Source organism: Bos taurus, chromosome 5 (genome assembly GCF_002263795.3).
Source record: "Bos taurus isolate L1 Dominette 01449 registration number 42190680 breed Hereford chromosome 5, ARS-UCD2.0, whole genome shotgun sequence".
NCBI lineage: Eukaryota > Metazoa > Chordata > Mammalia > Artiodactyla > Bovidae > Bos > Bos taurus.
Window position 1 is genome coordinate 44,504,200 of NC_037332.1, and position 22,442 is coordinate 44,526,641.

The 22,442-nt window shown below is 36.9% G+C and overlaps 2 protein-coding genes and 1 non-coding gene across 3 annotated transcripts in view; 1 reads left to right on the plus strand and 2 right to left on the minus strand.

Annotated features, from left to right (window-relative positions):
- Positions 1–913: 913 nt before the first annotated feature.
- LOC112446907 (U6 spliceosomal RNA) lies at positions 914–1,016 on the plus strand. Its single transcript, XR_003034983.1, has one exon. It is a non-coding gene; the product is annotated as a U6 spliceosomal RNA (small nuclear RNA).
- Positions 1,017–2,788: 1,772 nt separating this feature from the next.
- LYZ (lysozyme) lies at positions 2,789–11,595 on the minus strand. The gene is given in 4 exon segments (NM_001078159.1): positions 2,789–3,976; positions 5,260–5,338; positions 9,680–9,844; positions 11,432–11,595. Coding segments are annotated over 4 exon segments (447 nt in total). The 5' UTR covers positions 11,568–11,595; the 3' UTR covers positions 2,789–3,909.
- A 2,669-nt stretch (positions 11,596–14,264) lies between these two features.
- Positions 14,265–22,442, minus strand: part of CPSF6 (cleavage and polyadenylation specific factor 6) — a 69,840-nt gene continuing 61,662 nt past the window's right edge. The window contains exon 12 of the transcript XR_009494430.1: positions 14,265–15,665. The gene's annotated coding sequence lies outside the window, so the exon portion shown is untranslated. The remainder of the gene's footprint in view (positions 15,666–22,442) is intronic.

Here is a 22,442-nt window from a genome sequence, read left to right on the forward strand (position 1 = left end):
TACTTGGGGTTTGAATGCATACACTTAATTGTTTCCTCAATTACAAGATGAAATTACTAAATTATGACTTACTCTTTTATTTCTTACATAAAGTTGTCACTAGATGACAGCACGCTAATATTTAAAATTTTTTTAAATACAATATTTTAAAATGTTTGAGTTTAAAGCTAAGCTAACATTAAAAAAATCACAAAATATTTTAAAAGATACCAATTTTCATCACTAAAAATCAATATATTTTAAAGCACCTATTACTGACAAAGATGTGAAAAAATATGCATTTTCACATACAGCTGTGGTGAAGGTTAGAGAGTAACTTCATGTGTCAAAAATTCAATTGGTCAGATAAACAAACAAAAAAACTCCACAAAAAATAAAATTAAGAAAAAAAGAAAAAACAAACAAACAAAAATTCAATTGCTCATGCTTATTAAATCAAGCACCACAAGAAACTACTTTTCGGAAAATGCATTTAGATTTACTTATAAAGAGATTCATTATAGTATCCTTTATACAAATCAAAAATCTAGTGAAATAACCTGAATATCCAATGATAAGAACTGATTAAAATACCCTCCACATAACCTGCCATTCATGGGAGTTGCAAAGAGTCAGACACAACTGAGCCACTGAACAACAGCAATAACACATAACCTAGCTATACAGTTTGTCTATAAAACTGACTTATTCACACATTTATGTCCAGGAACTTCTATGACTAATTACTTTCCATGAGACTCAGTGCATGTGTTCCTAAACTGTATCAATAGTACTTTTTCCTGTGATTTCATAGCTTAATATTATGTAAACCAACAAAACATGAGTGCAAATGCAATTGGTTCAAAGAAAATTTTGTTAAATGTTTTAGAAAGACTGGCTAAAGATGAGTTGCTTTAAAAATCACAGCTGGAGCTTGCTTTGGCAGCAAATATACAAAAGTTGGAATGATACAGATAAGATGAGCATGGTCCCTGCACAAGGATGACACACAAATTCGTGAAGCATTCCATATTTTTAGACATGAAAGTCCATTTTATGACATAAAAAAAACCACAGTTGATAAAGAAGTACATTCATTACATAATGAGAAAGGGGTTAATTCTCCAAGAAGACATAACAATTCTTAATGCGTATGTGCCTAACAACAGTGTCAAACTACAAGAGGCAAAAACAGATAGAACTCAAGGAAAAAATAAATCAATAAAATCATAGTTCACAATGTCATACTATAAACCCAACAAGATGTTATTATAAGAAAAAGATAAAATAACAAGTTTAATCAAAATGTCTAGAAATTTTTATGCATGGCTCATGGAAATATAAAATGGTACAGCTGTTGTGGGCTTCCTTTATAGCCCCGTCAGTAAGGAATCTGCCTGCAGTGCAGAAGACCCGGGTTCGATTCCTGGGTTGGGAGGATCCCCTGGAGAAGGAAATGGCTACCTACTCCAGTATACTTGCCTGGAGAATCTCACAGATAGAGGAGCCTGGCAGGCTACAGTCCATGGGGTCGCAAGAGTCGGACACGATTCAACAACTAAACCACCACCACCACCACACAGCTGTTGTGGAGAAGCTTCCGGGTTCTTGAGCCACCAGGAAGATAGTTGCGGTAGTGAAGTGAAGTCGCTCAGTCGTGTTCGACTCTTTGTGACCCCATGGACTGTAGCCTACCAGGCTCCTCAGTCCACGGAATTTTCCAGGCAAGAGTACTGGAGTGGGTTGTCATTTCCTTCAGGGGATCTGCCCAACCAAGGGATCGAACCCTGGTCTCCTGCATTACCAGCAGACGCTTTACCGTCTGAGCCACCAGGGAAGCCCCAGTTGCGGTAAAAGGGAGTCTAAAATGATGTTGTACCTGGAGGGTTATTTGCAAGATGAAAGGTTACCAGGGCAGTTCGTACAGTAAAGGGGATGATCCAACAAAGAGGGAGAAACTCAGGATCAGGAAACCCTCAGCCTAAACTGGAGTAGTGAGAGGGCTGTGAAGACTGCATGTGGAGACACTGCCATTGGCGGGAGCAAGGCCCTTCATCGCAGTGATAAAGGGGAAGGAAGGGAGGGTGGGCCCACGGAAAGACCTGAGCTCTGTTATGGTGGCCAGGAGGGGAGGGTTTTATATGAGTTGCCTCTGTTCTGTCAGTGTAAGGTGAGGCTGAGTCGTCTACCACGAGCAGAGTGTGGAAGGCCAGTGGTTGGCATGTGTGCCAGGACTTTGAAATGAGAGAAGTAAACAGTGACAGTCATTTTGAGTAATTGGGACACCAACACAGGATTTCAGAGAAGTGACTAAGATGACCAGGCTGATTAGAGGGCCCATGTGAGATTTGTGTTTATGAATTTAGTGTGAGGGAAATTCCCTGGAGGTCCGGTGGTTAGGACTCCAAGCTTTTGCTGTGGAGGATGCAGGTTCAATCCCTGGTCAGGGCACTAAGATCCCACAAACCTAGTAGCACAGCTAAAAAAATTAAAAAATAGAGATCTGTCAGCATGCTTATGTATTTTTCTTCAGCAATATCTAGCTATTTTTGGTTTTTGTAAGAGCTTTCTTTTTAAGATGATATATACCCTATCTCTTTATGATTAAATCCATTGAGGAAAAAATGAGTTATTTAATGTGAATGTGAATTCTATGATTAAAGAGAATATACACACAGAAAAAAAATCTAGCTGTTTTGGTACAGATGAGGATGTAGGAAATACTAAGTGTCAGATAATCTTTTTCTCAAATATATATGTACGTATTTTTTCGGAGACACCAAATGACTTAACAAAGAAAGACAAAGTATAAATTGCAAAGCTTTTACTGAAAATGTACTTTTTATAGCATTCATGATTTCACACCTGTGATTAACTAGCAATGATTTCAATACCTACAAACTCTTCTGCCTCTGAATTTGTCATAATGCATGAAACTAAGCTTATAACAGTAAGAAAAAACAACAGCTCATCTAATCCATCTTTATATCCTTCATGACAGCAAGATGCACAATTGAGTTCTTTAAAAGGGCTAAAAGTGATTGACATGTAAATTCTGAGCTTATTTTTAAAGCTGCATAAATCCAACATTTTTAAGACAACATTTAAAACAAAGGTCACACTTTATGAAAACAAAATTCTTAAATCAGGCTTTCTTCATTTTTAGTCTTTTGGTATTATGCTCCATTTAACATTTTATATTGCCCAACAAAGAGTAGTTATATTTTACTGTTTTTGGAGATGACTGAACAGATGATGATGTTACATGCCTACTACACAGGTGGGATTTTGCCTAAGATCAATTTGTTTAAAGATATTATTTTGCTATATTTTTGTTGAATATTAGGGAGTACTTGTATGATTCAAGATCGCTGCTACTGCTGCTAAGTCACTTCAGTCGTGTCCGACTCTGTGCGACCCCATAGACGGCAGCCCACCAGGCTCCCCCATCCCTGGGGTTCTCCAGGCAAGAACACTGGAGTGGGTTGCCATTTCCTTCTCCAATGCAGGAAAGTGAAAAGTGAAAGTGAAGTCGCTCAGTCGTGTCCGACTCTTCAGGACCCCATGGATTGCAGCCCACCAGGCTCCTCCATCCATGGGATTTTCCAGGCAAGAGTACTGGAGTGGGGGTGATTCAAGATTAAGTGTGTGCTATTTCTTTAAGAACTGAATGTTCTGGATATATATTTGATAATTAAGATTTTAGACAAATATTCACCAGCATTAGGTCTGTTAAACTGAAATACACTGTGGGCCTAATATCAAATAATAAATACATGAAGTAAACATTAAGTATCTTAAAGACCACATGCTCCTGCTTCTGTAAAAAAAAAAAATAACATTATTTGTTTGAAAGTATGACCTTTCCCTCAACTATTACTTCCTTAATATGAAAAAGAGACAAAATGGGTTGAAGTAAAAACTCCAACATTACACTCCACAACCCTGAATGTAACTCGTGAGATCTTGGTTTTGACAATGACTTCTCCATGCCACCCTGTAGAGAAAGATGAAACAAATGGTAATAAGGTTGAAACAAAGCTTCATTATATTACATATACTTCAAATCCTTTGGGAAAACAACATAGTTTATCATTACATGAAATAAAAGCTACAGACAGATCCAAGTATTGCTATTTATTGCTATTTATTTTGGAGATACTATACCAAGGACTTCACATCTCCCCCAAAGCTTCACTAGGGCACAGAACATCTGAGTGCAAGTGTTGAGTCCTATGTAGTTCACAGCAAAAATGCAAAGCGCGTTCCATATTTACTTAATTCCAAAAATAATGTCAAGATATGACAAGGAATTGGTATAAGGTGGAGAATCTTAAAACCTCTAGAAATTCCCCAAAATAAATTGAGGAGTAAAAGAATAAGATTTTGAATCAGTTAAAGTAGATTGTTTCTATGCTATACACCGTTTAGTATGAATCTAAAGCTGCAATTTTCAGTTCTCAGTACCATACTTTGATCTTTGGAAATATTCTCTCACTTCTTTCATAACAATAGGATAAAACAGCTCTCTCCTTTAATACTTAACACATACCATGCTCTGTAATGGGAACTAACATAGTGTTGTACATACATTATATTTCAAACACAAACAAACAAAGCAAGAAAGTCATAGAGAAAGAGGTCAAATTTGTGGTTACCTCTTGAGGTAACCACAAGAGAATTTGGGTAGAATGAGGGAAGGGGAATTGGATGAAGGCAGTCAAAGGTACTACAAACTTCCAGTTATAAGATAAATAAATACTAGGGATATCATGTACAGCATGGGGCTTCCCTGGTGGCTCAGCAGTAAAGAATTTGCCTGCAGTGCAGGAGATACAAATTCAGTCCCTGGGTTAGGAGGATCTCCTGGAGGAGGGAAGGGCAACCTGCCTTGGTATTCTTGCCTGGAATAATCCCATGGACAGAGGAACCTGGCAGGCTACAGTTTATTGATCACAAAAGTCAGACGTGACTTAGTGACTAAAGAGCAAAAACAAATATATAGCCTGATAAATATAATTAACACTGCTATATTTTATATATGAAAATTGTTAAAAAGAGAGTAAATCCTAAGAATTTTCATCACACACAAAAAATTTTTTCTTCTATTTCTTTAATTTTGTATCCATGTGAGATAATGGATGTTCACTAAATTTATTGTGATACTGTTTCCTGATGTAATTCAAATCATTATGCTGTAAACCTTGAACTTATATAGTGCTTTATGTCAATTACATCTCAATAAAACTGAAAGGAAAAAAAAAACACACACACACATACCATGCTCTAATGCCTTGTGGATCACTGACAACCCTCTTTGCACATGCTACAGCTTGAGTGATGTCATCTTGCAGCAAAGCTGAAAAAGAGGTGGTGAGAAGTGAAAATAACATTCATAGAAATGTTAAGTTTAGCTCAGTCAGCTTTATTCTCTTAGGCTGAGGAAAGAACAACTAAAATAATTTTTAAGGGTCTGTTTATCTGTTGATGTTGGGGGGAACTCTTCATTCCATCCCATTTGGCATCTGTTTCTCATTTACCAAAGTCATTGGAAGCTCTGGAATTATTAATTAGCATGATAGAAGGTTTTCTTTTTACTAGGAAATATTAAAAAAAAAAAGACAAACAGAAACTGGTCTAGCAGGTTTTTGCTCAGCAATTTGACACTGGAAATTGATCCTAAAGAAATAATAAGAGATGTACTGAAAGATATGTATACAAAGTGTTTCATAGCAATTAATAAAGGGCATAAGTGGAACTAGCCTAAATGTTTAACAGTAAGAGTTAGGTTGATACATTATGGAGTACTTATATTGTGAAAGTCTATTCATCTTTAAAAAACAACAAGGATTGGTATTTGTTGACAAAAATAATTTTGTGTAATAAAGACAAAATTGTAAAGCAGTAAATATAGTACAATTTCACTGTTGTTATGTGGGTACAAATATGTATAATATAGCTTTACATTCATGTCCGGGATTGTTGTGTATTCCAAAAGAACATGTGGATACCAAAATTTCCCAATGGTCATACATGTCTGGGTAGTAAGAATTTTTATTCAATGACAACAGGTTATTCTATAATACAAAATTTTTTAAATAAATTAACTGGATACAAAAGTATATTCTTAGACTCATCTTCACTATTAGGATTTTTAATATTTAAAAATTTAGCAGTATCAATTCTGCTATATTTCTCCAATATTTCAGGCACTAAAGATTCTACACGCTTTGGGAGGTTCAAAAAAAGGTAGGGGATATATGTGTACCTATGGCTGATTCACACTGAGGTTTGACAGAAAAGAACAAAATTCTGTAAAGCAATTATCCTTCAATAAAAAAATAAATACAATTTAAAAAAATTTTTTTAAAGATTCCACATGCTTTCTCTATTTTAAAAGGAAGTCAATAGAATATCCGCAAATCAATCAATGTAATACACCACATTAACAAATTGAAAAATAAAAACCATATGATTATCTCAATAGATGCAGAGAAAGCCTTTGACAAAATTCAACATCCATTTATGATAAAAACTCTCCAGAAAGCAGGAATAGAAGGAACATACCTCAACATAATAAAAGCTATATATGACAAACCCACTGCAAACATTATCCTCAATGGTGAAAAATTGAAAGCATTTCCTCTAAAGTCAGGAACAAGACAAGGGTGCCCACTTTCACCATTACTATTCAACATAGTTTTGGAAGTTTTGGCCACAGCAATCAGAGCAGAAAAAGAAATAAAAGGAATCCAAATTGGAAAAGAAGAAGTAAAACTCTCACTATTTGCAGATGACATGATCCTCTACATAGAAAACCCTAAAGACTCCACCAGAAAATTACTAGAAATAATCAATGACTACAGTAAAGTTGCAGGATATAAAATCAACACACAGAAATCCCTTGCATTCCTATACACTAATAATGAGAAAACAGAAAGAGAAATTAAGGAAACAATTCCATTCACCATTGCAACAGAAAGAATAAAATACTTAGGAATATATCTACCTAAAGAAACTAAAGACCTATATATAGAAAACTATAAAACACTGGTGAAAGAAATCAAAGAGGACACTAATAGATGGAGAAATATACCATGTTCATGGATTGGAAGAATCAATATAGTGAAAATGAGTATACTACCCAAAGCAATTTATAGATTCAACGCAATCCCTATCAAGCTACCAACAGTATTCTTCACAGAGCTAGAACAAATAATTTCACAATTTGTATGGAAATACAAAAAACCTTGAATAGCCAAAGCGATCTTGAGAAAGAAGAATGGAACTGGAGGAATCAACCTACCTGACTTCAGGCTCTACTACAAAGCCACAGTTATCAAGACAGTATGGTACTGGCACAAAGACAGAAATATTGATCAATGGAATAAAATAGAAATCCCAGAGATAAATCCACGCACATATGGACACCTTATCTTCGACAAAGGAGGCAAAAATATACAATGGATTAAAGACAATCTCTTTAACAAGTGGTGCTGGGAAATCTGGTCAACCACTTGTAAAAGAATGAAACTGGACCACTTTCTAACACCATACACAAAAATAAACTCAAAATGGATTAAAGATCTAAACGTAAGACCAGAAACTATAAAACTCCTAGAGGAGAACATAGGCAAAACACTCTCCGACATACATCACAGCAGGATCCTCTATGACCCACCTCCCAGAATATTGGAAATAAAAGCAAAAATAAACAAATGGGACCTAATTAACCTTAAAAGCTTCTGCACATCAAAGGAAAGTATTAGCAAGGTGAAAAGACAGCCTTCAGAATGGGAGAAAATAATAGCAAATGAAGCAACCGACAAACAACTAATCTCAAAAATATACAAGCAACTCCTACAGCTCAACTCCAGAAAAATAAACGACCCAATCAAAAAATGGGCCAAAGAACTAAATAGACATTTCTCCAAAAAAGACATACAGATGGCTAACAAACACATGAAAAGATGCTCAACATCACTCATTATCAGAGAAATGCAAATCAAAACCACTATGAGGTACCATTTCACACCAGTCAGAATGGCTGCGATCCAAAAGTCTACAAATAATAAATGCTGGAGAGGGTGTGGAGAAAAGGGAACCCTCTTACACTGTTGGTGGGAATGCAAACTAGTACAGCCACTATGGAGAACAGTGTGGAGATTCCTTAAAAAACTGGAAATAGAACTGCCTTATGATCCAGCAACCCCACTGCTGGGCATACACACTGAGGAAACCAGAAGGGAAAGAGACACGTGTACCCCAATGTTCATCGCAGCACTGTTTATAATAGCCAAGACATGGAAGCAACCTAGATGCCCATCAGCAGATGAATGGATAAGAAAGCTGTGGTACATATACACAATGGAGTATTACTCAGCCATTAAAAAGAATACATTTGAATCAGTTCTAATGAGGTGGATGAAACTGGAGCCTATTATACAGAGTGAAGTAAGCCAGAAGGAAAAACATAAATACAGTATTCTAACGCATATATATGGAATTTAGAAAGATGGTAACAATAACCCTGTGTACGAGACAGCAAAAGAGACACTGATGTATAGAACAGTCTTATGGACTCTGTGGGAGAGGGAGAGGGTGGGAAGATTTGGGAGAATGACATTGTAACATGTAAAATATCATGTAAGAAACGAGTTGCCAGTCCAGGTTCGATGCACGATACTGGATGCTTGGGGCTAGTGCACTGGGACGACCCAGAGGGATGGTATGGGGAGGGAGGAGGGAGGAGGTTTCAGGATGGGGAACACATGTATACCTGTGGTGGATTCATTTTGATGTTTGGCAAAACTAATACAATTATGTAAAGTTTAAAAATAAAATAAAATTAAAAAAAAAAAACATAAATAAAAAAAATAAAAAAACAAAAACAAAAACAAAAAAAAAGAATACTTGTTTCACCTCAATTAAACAAATCTATAAATTAATTTGTTAGAATGACAGTTTTTATATAGGAGCTGTGTTTTTGGAGATTCATTCTAAAGAATTTATAAATGAAATGTCATAATGTTTCTAATTCACCTTAAAATCACTCAGCAAAAAGAAGTTTATATACATATATATATATATATAAAGAAGTAAATGTGCTAAAATGTTAACAACTGTTAAAGTAAGTGATGAGCATATTGATGCTTATTATAGTAATGTTTCTAATTGTCCATATATTTAAAATATTTTATAGTAAAAAGTAAAAACAATTTTTTAAAAACACCACGCATATTCCTCCACTTTGATTAACTAGTAATTCTTTTGTTTTCCAATAAAGGAGGGTAGATTTAAAAAAAAAAGACCACCCAACAAAATTATTGCTAATCCTCCCCAAACAAGGAATAGCACTGTTCTTCACAAAGCATCAATATGTCCAGTTATGATAAAGTGATAGGTCATTCCAGAAACTTCTTTATGTTAGCAAACAGCAAACTTTAATGATACCAGCTCTTTAATTTCTTACTTAAGAAATTAGGAGGAGGATAATAGAGTTCTAGATGTTAAAATGGAGTTTTTATAGGTCCCTGATGAACCCTTCAAGATTTTTTTATTTCTATTGACTCTTGACCTAAAGGATCATTCCAGTTTTCCCATAAGATGTTTACAGAAAAACCTGAATGAACTTTTTGGATAACCCAACAGGTATAACCAGGTGAGTCCTGTGCTGTCACTCCACATTATCTTGTCTTACCACCGCAGGGTAAATGACAGGCGTTAACTGCTCCTGGGGTTTTGCCATCATTGCACCACCAGTGGCTATTGATTTGAAATATCCCATAATCAGTGCTTTGGTCTCCAGCATTGTAGTTTGTAGCTTGTGTGTTGTAATTGCTTTCCCATCTGGCCAAACACATCCCTGAAAAAAACATATTTTAAGTAATAAAGAGCAAATCATATGACTTACAGTTCATAGCATAATCAGTTCTACTTAACTAGTTCTATTTTACTAATGACTTACTTTATAAGTATAAAGATGTATTTTACTTGTAAAGTGTTTTAACACTTTGGTGTTAAAGGTCCCTTCAGAGAATTCTTTTATTAGCAAATGATTTGGTAATACAAATGAAAAAGATGACATATTTTTAAAAATATCTTCCATTGCTATTACACTTTCCTTATTACTAACACCCAGGTAGGATTGAGCCTAGAACAGAAAAATCAACAGAGTTGTTGAGTGGATTTGGTCATTAGCAGCAGATGCATATGCTAATGGAAAAATGCTTTTTAGTAGAAAAAATAAGGATTTTCTGGGAGAAAGAAAATTTATGATACCGAAGATGAATTTGGGTATCATATTATAATGCAGCCAAGAATCATAGAATAGGAAAGGCTGGGTCATCCATCCATCCATCTAGCCATTGGCTAACTCATTCAAAAATAGTTATGGAGGAGAAACGCCTGAATTTAATATAAAAACCACAGTGATGACATTGACAAATACGGACTAAAATACAAAGGAAATTTTCCTTAGGGCACATCTTAAACTCTGTGGAAGAAAATGAAAAATAATTAATGAACTAGAGTCAGAATAATCAAATGTCATTTCATGCTGCATTTCAGGGATCCTTATATAGATATTGACTGAGGGGAAATAGTTCTACTGTCCCTGTTTTAAGAGTTCAATGTAATTTTTAAAAAACCTTGCTGTTAAAAGTGCAACAGCATGTTAGGGGGTTTAAAAATGAAAAAAATACTACCATATTCAGAACCCAAGATCCAAATTAGAAATGGCTAGAATCAAACAACAAGGGCTTAACAGACATGTCCCAGGTGCTAAAATGTATCTTATAGTCAGTCTACATGTGCCAGCTGTCAGATTTAGTAGCGCTAGAGGAGTACATGGGGACCTGGCATGCTTAGAATGATATAGAATTTGACCCACCATGACTCAATCCTTCACCTGGTACATCTGATTCTAAAAGAACAAGTTGATGTTTTTAACCATTGTAAGTGTACAAGCTTTTGAACTGTGGTGTTGCAGAAGACTCTTGAGAGTCCCTTGGACTGCAAGGAGATCCAACCAGTCCATTCTAAAGAAGATCAGTCCTGGGTGTTCTTTGGAAGGACTGATATTGAAGCTGAAACTCAGATGAGCTGACTCATTTGAAAAGACCCTGATGCTGGGAAAGATTGAGGGCAGGAGGAGAAGGGGACAACAGAGGATGAGATAGTTGTATGGCATCACCGACTCAATGGACATGGGTTTGGGTGGACTCCAAGAGTTGGTGATGGACAGGGAGGCCTGGTGTGCTGCAGTTCATGGGGTCACAAAGAGTCGGACACGACTGAGCGACTGAACTGAACTGAACTGAACTGAAGTGTATAAACCCTCCAAGAAAGAAAAAAACATTCACTCAAAGACCCTTTCTTTTTGTTCATCCTCTATTAGTATCTGTTCCACACCTGGCTAACTATTTGAAAGGATGAAAAAGAGTTAACTTACAGTTTGCCAGGCTGATTCCCCTAAAGTTATCCATTCCAAATCTTTTCAGACTTCTGGCAAGCTCACATCTCTCAAAGACCTTGCCTTGGACAGCGACCGAAAAGAGGAGAAGCCCCAGAATGAGGAGAGCCTTCATGTTGACTGAGAAGCCAGACCTCCAGGCTGACCCAGGGGAGCTGGCCCTGCTTTTAACATCTTTTCACTTCCTTCTTATGTGACTGGTTTGGGAGCTCCACCCTCTGAGACATGTGGAAAATAGGAAATGTTTATTGATTCACTAACTTCAAAATTTTCTTTCTTATGTTTGAAGAAGGACATTCTGATGTCCTAAGAATTAATCCGCAACAAAATAGTGAAATGACATTGCTTAAAGACATTGCTCAGGACTAATTGGGATTAGCACTATTGATAAAAGAGGAACTTTTTCCTATTTTGAATAGGAATTCCTATTCCTATTATGAATTTGAGCAAGTATGAATAAAAAAATCTGAATGAACATTTGACTCAACTAAAAATGAGTTTTAATCTTTCATTAAATGTTTTTCATTAAGTTGCTTTATGTGCCTTCTGTATGTTGCCTTATCTTTTTCCCTTAAGATTATTTTATATACACTTTCCACAAAAGAACACTGCCTGTTGTTCTGATAGGTATATAATACAACACTACTGTGTTCAGCCAGATTCCATTACTAACTTTTTGGTTATTATTGTAAATTCTTAATTTATAAATCAATGTTTCGCTATTAGAAGTAAGCCTCATGCAAATAACATTCCTAACTCCTTTCTGACAAAGCCTTACTTCATGTTTTCATGTTAGAACATAAAGAGTCATTGTAAAGCAAGGGAATTTTATAGCAAAATCTTCAGAGGAATAACAGAATATGCCACCCCAAGAATCTTCCCCTTTGACACAAGAATAATGTTGAGCTGAAGGCAATGGAGAAGAAGAAGATTCAAAAAAAAGCTCTCTTTTCTCCCCCTATTTTCCTGAAAGCAGAACATAAATTTGTGCAGAAATTAATCATCAACATCCCTAGACACATATTAGACCCAAGTAAGGACCAGAGAACTCTGGAAAACAACCTATACTGACTAGCTAGTATTTTCCATTAGTTTCTGATGTATTTATTGTACCACTATTTGCTGCCCTTGGAAGCCCAGTACTCTTTTCCTTTGTCTTGTAGTTCCCCTAAAAATATATTGTTCTTTGTTGAAGATGATCTGTAAGTCCAAGTTCTAGACACCTCTTTGAGTTACTCATCACTTTCATTTCTCATAAGTATATATGAGATGTACATGTTAATATATTCATTTCCTTTTCTCTTGTTAAGCTGCCTTTTTATTACAGAGTCCCAGCCAAAAACCTAAAACAGTAGAAGGAAACAAATATTTCCCCCTGTACAGTTTCTGGTGAGGCAGATGGGACAGGGAAAGGCTAGAACACGCCATTCTCCCTGGAGACTGCAGTTGAAATATGCGGTAACAGACAGCAGACCAGCAGAAGGTACGGATTCTTACCATGTCAGTCTCCCAGCGCTTTCTCTGTAGTGCACAGACAAGAGAGGGGGATGAAACTTTCTCGTTTTCCCTTCCTTTCCAAATTCACAGAGGCAGAAGAAAAACATTTGTGAAAATAGATCTTGAATTGTGATTCTTGTGAATTTGTTTTTGCTAATCAGCACCTATGGTTACTGATTCTTAGCCTCCCAGAAAGAGGTATGTTTTCCTTTGTCATCTGTCATAAGGATGAAAAACCATAAGATGAGAATCTCCATTTGTTTTGTTTCCTATCCTGAGAACTTGGCTTTGTCACCAGTGAGAATACTCCCTTTGGTGGGGTGGGGGCAGGGGATGCAGGTTGTCTGTCAGGCTTGCATCAGCAATTAGAAAGCCAGCCAGCTAGGAGCCTAAGACATGAAGTGACAGGCAATATTCTCTTTGCCCAACCATGCTGGCTGTCAGGGAAGTTCGTCTTAATGAAGTGTCTCAGGTCATAAAAGGCCCTTACGGCCTCTACCTTTGCTGCCTGGTTTGTGAAGAAAAAATTCTCCTCTCAGTATCACCTTTCTGGTAACATAGGTTAGGAGGTCAGTATTTAAGGTGTCTCATTTTATGGGAGATAGAGCTTTTTTTGTCACCTGAGACAAGGAAGGTCTTTGTTTTCTTAGGCTTTCTCTGGAGTGGCTCTGCATCTTGAGAGGCCTACATTTCTTAAGGGAAAGCTCTTGCGTCCTAACAGTATAAGCTCTAATATTGGTTTTAAGCTCTTGTAAGCCCTAATATTGGTTTTAAGCCATGAAAAAAGACTCACTTGCTCAGACTCACAATTGGAATAGATATATTGAAGACTTGAACTTTTACACCTAAAAGGATTTTTAAGACAGCTCTCATCTTAAACAAGTGTCCTATAGGTACCAATGGGAGATCAAATTGAGAAAAAAAAAAGAAAGAAAGAGGGAAAAGATAGAAATAGATACAGAAGGCACACGGTTTTCCTGGTGGCTCAGTGGTAAAAAATCTGCCTACCAATGAGGTGGACCCTGGGTCAGGAAGGTCCCCTAGAGAAGGAAATGGCTACTCACTCCAGTATTTATGCCTGGAAAATCCATGGACACCTCGTGGGTTACAGTCCACAGGATTGCAAAGAATCAGACACGACTGAGCGACTGTGTAAAAGAAAAACAAAACACTTACTTAACTTTCTCAACAAGGTAAGGAGGGGAAGATCAGAGAACTATCAAGAGCTACAGTTGGCACTCAAGCAGGTATAAAACTTACAGAAATATTGCTAGCCAGGAAATAGCTTTGACAAAGGTCCAAAGGCACACGAAGGTTTGGTTTACTGTCCTTTACTTTGTAAAGCCAACCCCACCAGGTCCAGACATCCCATATACCAAATATACCCTTGAGTTCCGTTTCATATAAAACCTACAGTCCTTTCTCTGACCCTTGGAAATATTGATCTTACTGTATCTTTGAAATGTAAGCATCCAAAGAGATCATTGTTGGCTAAAGCAATTCAGTTCAGTTCAGTTCAGTCGCTCAGTTGTGTCCAACTCTTTGCAACCCCATGAACCACAGCACGCCAGGCCTCCCTGTCCATCACCAGCTCCCGAAGTCCACCCAAGCCCATGTCCATTGAGTTGGTGATGCCATCCAGCCATCTCAGCCTCTGTCGTCCCCTTCTCCTCCTGCCCTCAATCTTTCTCAGCATCAGGTCTTTTCCAATGAGTCAGCTCTTCGCATGAGGTGGCCAAAGTATTGGAGTTTTAGCCTCAACATCAGTCCTTCCAATGAACACCCAGGACTGATCTCCTTTAGGATGGACTGGTCGGATCTCCTTGCAGTCCAAGGGACTCTCAAGAGCCTTCTACAACACCACAGTTCAAAAGCACCAATTCTTCACTGTTCAGCTTTTTTTATAGTCCAACTCTCACATCCATACATGATCACTGGAAAAACCATAGCCTTGACTAGATGGACCTTTGTTGGCAAAGTAATGCCTCTGCTTTTGAATATGCTGTCTAGGTTGGTCATAACTTTCCTTCCAAGGAGTAAGCATCTTTTAATTTCATTGCTGCAATCACCATCTGCAGTGATTTTGGAGCCCAGAAAAATAAAGTCTGACACTGTTTCCACTGTTTCCCCATCTATCTGCCATGAAGTGATGGGACCAGATACCATGATCTTTGTTTTCTGAATGTTGAGCTTTAAGCCAACTTTTTCATGCTCCTCTTTCACTTTCATCAGGAGGCTCTTTAGTTCTTCACTTTCTGCCATAAAGGTGGTGTCATCTGCATATCTGAGGTTATTGATATTTCTCCCGGCAGTCTTGATTCCAGCTTGTGCTTCTTCCAGCTCAGGGTTTCTCATGATGTACTCTGCATATAAGTTAAATAAGCAGGGTGACAATATACAGCCTTGACATACTCCTTTTTGTATTTGAAACCAGTCTTTTGTTCCATGTCTAGTTCTAACTGTTGCTTCTTGACCTGCACACAGGTTCCTCAAGAGGCAGGTCATGTGGTCTGGTATTCCCATCTCTTTCAGAATTTTCCATAGTTTACTGTGATCCACACAGTCAAAGGGCTTTGGCATAGTCAATAAAGCAGAAATAGATGTTTTTCTGGAACTCTTTTGCTTTTTTGATGATCCATCGGATGTAGGTAATTTGATCTCTGGTTCCTCTGCCTTTTCCAAAACCAGCTTGAACATCTGGAAGGTTCACGTATTGCTGAAGCAATTACAGGACCAGAAAAAAAAAAAATGAGAGACAGTTTTTTTAAAAAAAAACAAACCATTTGATATTTTCATAAGCTCCCTTGCCCCAATTTCTGTCCATAGCTTCCACAAGATTATTCATTAAAGACAAGTAAAATTCTTAGTAGTCTTTTCCACAAATACTGGCAAAAGGCTTTAGCCACCTGGGTGGGTAAATTTAGCTTGTTCTATCTGCCAGAAATGCCATTTAGGTCTTCTATAAGCTAGAAAGTTTTGTACTACTGTACTGGATATGTGGCTAAAAGTTTTAAATGAAAGCTATGAGATCACTGTTTGCATCTGTCTCTATCTATATATCCATGTATATCTATGTATGTATGTTATATATGTGTGATATTTTTATTCCTCTGGATAGTATTTGTAAAAACTTTTGAAAGACCTCTATTTAACTGGCTTAAAGACAATACAAGCACTTATGTAAACTGCTACTGCTGCTGCTGCTAAGTCGCTTCAGTCGTGTCTGACTCTGTGCAACCCCATAGATGGCAGCCCACCAGGCTCCCTCATCCCTGGGAGTCTCCAGGCAAGAACACTGGAGTGGGTTGACATTGCCTTCTCCAATACATGAAAGTGAAAAGTGAAAGTGAAGTCGCTCAGTCGTGTCTGACCCTCAGCGACCCCATGGACTGCAGCCTTCCAGGCTCCTCCGTCCATGGGATTTTCCAGGCAAGAGTACTGGAGTGGGGTGCCATTGCCTTCTCCATATGTAAACTAAGACTAGTCAAATAAGTTTATGTTGTCTGTACTTTATGCTTGAAATTATAAAATTATAAATTCAACCTAAGAACTGAATTTACAGTAGAAATTATTTCCTTAATGTATGTCACTATGGTAGACAAAAAAAGTCATCTTTAAATTATTAGGTTCTTTACTTCTGTGATTTTTGCTACTTGCCTAGTTTGTCAACAAGAAAAATAAAATGATGGTTAATTTTTAATATCATTAAATTTTCATGGCAACTCAAGCATAATTGTTAAGAATACATGAATTAAATAGATTTAAGTGGTATAAGTAGAAATGTTTATAAATGAATTATGCAGGTATCACTAATAAAATGTGTCTGGTTAAAAATAGTTTCCAAAATCTTTTTGTAACATCAACTTCAAATGATATTCTTTGATATCTAGTTCATTTCCAAATAAAATAGTGAAATATTAATTGCCAAACACATGTTTAAGTTTATCGGATTTTCATCTCTTATTACAGAGAAACTAAAGGTATTTGGGTCTGTTAATAACATGTTGTTTTTACCACTTTAAAAAAAATTGTACTATAAAAAGGCATATGTCTTTAAAAATCACAAAGTGATATATTCCTGGGAATTCCCTGGTGGTCCTGTGGATAGGACTTGGCGCTTTCACTGTTGTGGTCTGGATTCAATTCCTGGTTGGGGAACTAAGATCCTGTGGTGTCCACACAGCACAGCCAATAAATAAAGATATAAAAAGAGCAAATAAGATAAAAGATAAGGGTTCTAGTAAATAGGATTTTAATACAGGAAAAGGGAGAAGGGAAATTATTGAGATGAAGGGAACAGTGTCCCTAAGGACTCCCTGGGGGAAAGCCAAGTTAAAGAAGTCCTGGAAGATTTCCCTAGTGGTGCAGGGGATAACAATCCTCCTGCCAGCAGAAGGCGTGCAGGTTCGATTTCCAACTGGAAAGATTCCACATGCCGGAGCAACTGGAGCAACTCAGCCCAGGCGCCACAACTACTGAGCCTGCCAGCGGCAACTACCAAAGCCCAGGTACCTAGAGCCTGTGCTCTGCAACAAGAGAATCCAACACAGTGAGAAGCCCAGGCACCACAATAAAGAGTAGCTCCCCACTTACTGCAACTAGAGAAAGTCCACGTGCAGCAACAAAGACCCAGCACACCAAAAAATAAAAATTAGTTAATTATGAATCAGAGAGGAAAAAAGAAAAATGAATTAAAAGAAATGAGGACAATCTCAGAGACCTCCAGGACAATATTAAACGCTACAACATTCGAAGCATAGGAGTCCCAGAAGAAGAAGACAAAAAGAAAGACCATGAGAAAATACTTGAGGAGATAATAGTTGAAAACTTCCCTAAAATGGGGAAGGAAATAATCACCCAAGTCCAAGAAACCCAGAGAGTCCCAAACAGGATAAACCCAAGGCGAAACACCACAAGACACATATTAATCAAATTAACAAAGATCAAACACAAAGAACAAATATTAAAAGCAGCAAGGGAAAAACAACAAATAACACACAAGGGGATTCCCATAAGGATAACAGCTGATCTTTCAATAGAAACTCTTCAGGCCAGGAGGGAATGGCAAGACATACTTAAAGTGATGAAGAAAATAACCTACAGCCCAGATGACTGTACCCAGCAAGGATCTCATTCAAATATGAAGGAGAAATCAAAAGCTTTACAGACAAACAAAAGCTGAGAGAATTCAGCACCACCAAACCAGTTCTCCAACAAATGCTAAAGGATATTCTCTAGACAGTAGACACAAAAACAGTGTACAAACTCAAACCCAAAACAATAAAGTAAGTGGCAACGGGATCATACTTATCAATAATTACCTTAAATGCAAATGGGTTGAATGCCCCAACCAAAAGACAAAGACTGGCTGAATGGATAAAAAAACAAGACCCCTATATATGTTGTCTACAAGAGACCCACCTCAAAACAGGGGACACATACAGACTGAAAGTGAAGGGCTGGAAAAAGATATTCCATACAAATAGAGACCAAAAGAAAGCAGGAGTAGCAATACTCATATCAGATAAAATAGACTTTAAAACAAAGGCTGTAAAAAGAGACAAAGAAGGACACTACATAATGATCAAAGGATCAATCCAAGAAGAAGATATAACAATTATAAATATATATGCACCCAACATAGGAGCACTGCAATATGTAAGACAAATGCTAACAAGTACAAAAGGGGAAATACTATAACACAATAATAGTGGGAGACTTTAATACCCCCACTCACACCTATGGATAGATCAACTAAACAGAAAATTAACAAGGAAACACAAACTTTAAACGATACAATAGACCAGTTAGACCTAATTGATATCTATAGGACATTTCACCCTAAAACAATGAATTTCACCTTTTTCTCAAGCGCACATGGAACCTTCTCCAGGATAGAACACATCCTGGGCCATAAATCTAGCCTTGGTAAATTCAAGAAAATTGAAATCATTCCAAGCATCTTTTCTGACCACAATGCAGTAAGATTAGATCTCAATTACAGGAGAAAAAATTTTTTAAATTCCAACATATGGAGGCTGAACAACACGCTGCTGAATAACCAACAAATCACAGAGGAAATCAAAAAGAAATCAAAATATGCATAGAAATGAATGAAAATGAAAACACAAAAACCCAAAACTTATGGGACACTGTAAAAGCAGTCCTAAGGGGAAAGTTCATAGCAATACAGGCATACCTCAAGAAACAAGAAAAAAGTCAAATAAATAACCTAACTCTACACTTAAAGCAACTAGAAAAGGAAGAAATGGAGAACCCTAGGGTTAGTAGAAGAAAAGAAATCTTAAAAATTAGGGCAGAAATAAATGCAAAAGAAACAAAGGAGACCATAGCAAAAATCAACAAAGCCAAAAGCTGGTTCTTTGAAAGGATAAATAAAATTGACAAACCATTAGCCAGACTCATGAAGAAACTAAGGGAGAAAAATCAAATCAATAAAATTAGAAATGAAAATGGAGAGATCACAACAGACAACACAGAAATACAAAGGATCATAAGAGACTATCAGCAATTATATGCCAATAAAATGGACAACATGGAAGAAATGGACAAATTCTTAGAAAAGTACAACTTTCCAAAACTCGACCAGGAAGAAATAGAAAATCTTAACAGACCCATCACAAGCATGGAAATTGAAACTGTAATCAGAAATCTTCCAGCAAACAAAAGCCCAGGTCCAGACGGCTTCACAGCTGAATTCTACCAAAAATTTAGAGAAGAGCTAACACCTATCCTACTCAAACTCTTCCAGAAAATTGCAGAGGAAGGTAAACTTTCAAACTCATTCTATGAGGCCACAATCACCCTAATACCAAAACCTGACGAAGATCCCACAAAAAAAAGAAAACTACAGGCCAATATCACTGATGAACATAGATGCAAAAATCCTTAACAAAATTCTAGCAATCAGAATCCAACAACACATTAAAAAGATCATACACCATGACTAAGTGGGCTTTATCCCAGGGATGCAAGGATTCTTCAATATCCACAAATCAATCAATGTAATACACCACATTAACAAATTGAAAAATAAAAGCCATATGATTATCTCAATAGATGCAGAGAAAGCTTTTGACAAAATTCAACATCCATTTATAAAAAACTCTCCAGAAAGCAGGAATAGAAGGAACATACCTCAACATAATAAAAGCTATATATGACAAACTCACAGCAAACATTATCCTCAATGGTGAAAAACTGAAAGCATTTCCCCTAAAGTCAGGAACAAGACAAGGGTGCCCACTCTCACCACTACCATTCAACATAGTTTTGGAAGTTTTGGCCACAGCAATCAGAGCAGGAAAAGAAATAAAAGGAATCCAAATTGGAAAAGAAGAAGTAAAACTCTCACTGCTTGCAGATGACATGATCCTCTACATAGAAAACCCTAAAGACTCCACCAGAAAATTACAAGAGCTAATCAATGAATATAGTAAAGTTGCAGGATATAAAATCAACACACAGAAATCCCTTGCATTTTTATACACTAATAATGATAAAATAGAAATAGAAATTAAGGAAACAATTCCATTCACCATGGCAACGAAAAGAATAAAATACTTAGGAATATATCTACCTAAAGAAACTAAAGACCTATATATAAAAAACTATAAAATACTGATGAAAGAAATCAAAGAGGACACTAATAGATGGAGAAATATACCATGTTCATAGATTGGAAGAATCAATATAATGAAAATGAGTATACTACCCAAAGCAATCTATAGATTCAATGCAATCCCTGTCAAGCTACCAATGGTATTTTTCACAGAGCTAGAACAAATAATTTCACAATTTGTATGGAAATACAAAAAAACCTCAAATAGCCAAAGCAATCCTGAGAAAGAAGAATGGAACTGGAGGAATCAACCTGCCTGACTTCAGGCTCTACTACAAAGCCACAGTCATCAAGACAGTATGGTACTGGCACAAAGACAGAAATATAGATCAATGGAACAAAATAGAAAGCCCAGAGATAAACCTATGCACCTATGGACACCTTATCTTTGACAAAGGAGGCAAGAATATACAATGGAGAAAAGACAATCTCTTTAACAAGTGGTGCTGGGAAATCTGGTCAACCACTTGTAAAAGAATGAAACTAGAACACTTTCTAACACCATACACAAAAATAAACTCAAAATGGATTAAAGATCTAAACATAAGACCAGAAACTATAAAACTCTTAGAGGAGAATATAGGCAAAACACTCTCCGACATACATCACAGCAGGATCCTCTATGACCCACCTCCCAGAATATTGGAAATAAAAGCAAAAATAAACAAATGGGATCTAATTAAAATTAAAAGCTTCTGCACAACAAAGGAAACTATAAGCAAGGTGAAAAGACAGCCTTCAGAATGGGAGAAAATAATAGCAAATGAAGCAACTGAAAAACAACTAATCTCAAAAATATACAAGCAACTCCTGCAGCTCAACTCCAGAAAAATAAACGACCCAATCAAAAAATGGGCCAAAGAACTAAATAGACATTTCTCCAAAGAAGACATACAGATGGCTAACAAACACATGAAAAGATGCTCAACATCACTCATTATCAGAGAAATGCAAATCAAAACCACAATGAGGTACCATTTCACGCCATTCAGAATGGCTGCGATCCAAAAGTCTACAAGCAATACATGCTGGAGAGGATGTGGAGAAAAGGGAACCCTCTTACACTGTTGGTGGGAATGCAAACTAGTACAGCCACTACGGAGAACAGTGTGGAGATTCCTTAAAAAACTGGAAATAGAACTGCCATACGACCCAGCAATCCCACTGCTGGGCATACACACCAAGGAGACCAGAATTGAAAGAGATACGTGTACCCCAATGTTCATTGCAGCACTGTTTATAATAGCCAGGACATGGAAGCAACCTAGATGTCCATCAGCAGATGAATGGATAAGAAAGCTGTGGTACGTATACACAATGGAGTATTACTCAGTCATTAGAAAGAATACATTTGAATCAGTTCTAATGAGGTGGATGAAACTGGAGCCATTATACAGAGTGAAGTAAGCCAGAAAGAAAAATGCCAATACAGTATACTAACGCATGTATATGGAATTTAGAAAGATGGTAACAACAACCCTGTATGCGAGACAGCAAAAGAGACACAGATGTATAGAACAGTCTTTTGGACTCTGTGGGACAGGGTGGGGGGGATGATTTTGGAGAATGGCATTAAAACATGTATAATATCATATAAGAAATGAATCGCCAGTCCAGGTTTGATGCAGGATACAGGAAGCTTGGGGCTGGTGCATGAGGATGACCCAGAGGGATGGTATGGGGAGCTAAGAGGGAGGGGGGGGTTCAGGATGGGGAACACATGTACACCTGTGGTGGATGCATGTTGATGTATGGCAAAACCAATACAATATTGTAAAGTAAAAAATAATAATAATACATAATAAAAAATAAAATAAAAATCCTACTACAAATGTGTGTTATAGGCAAGCT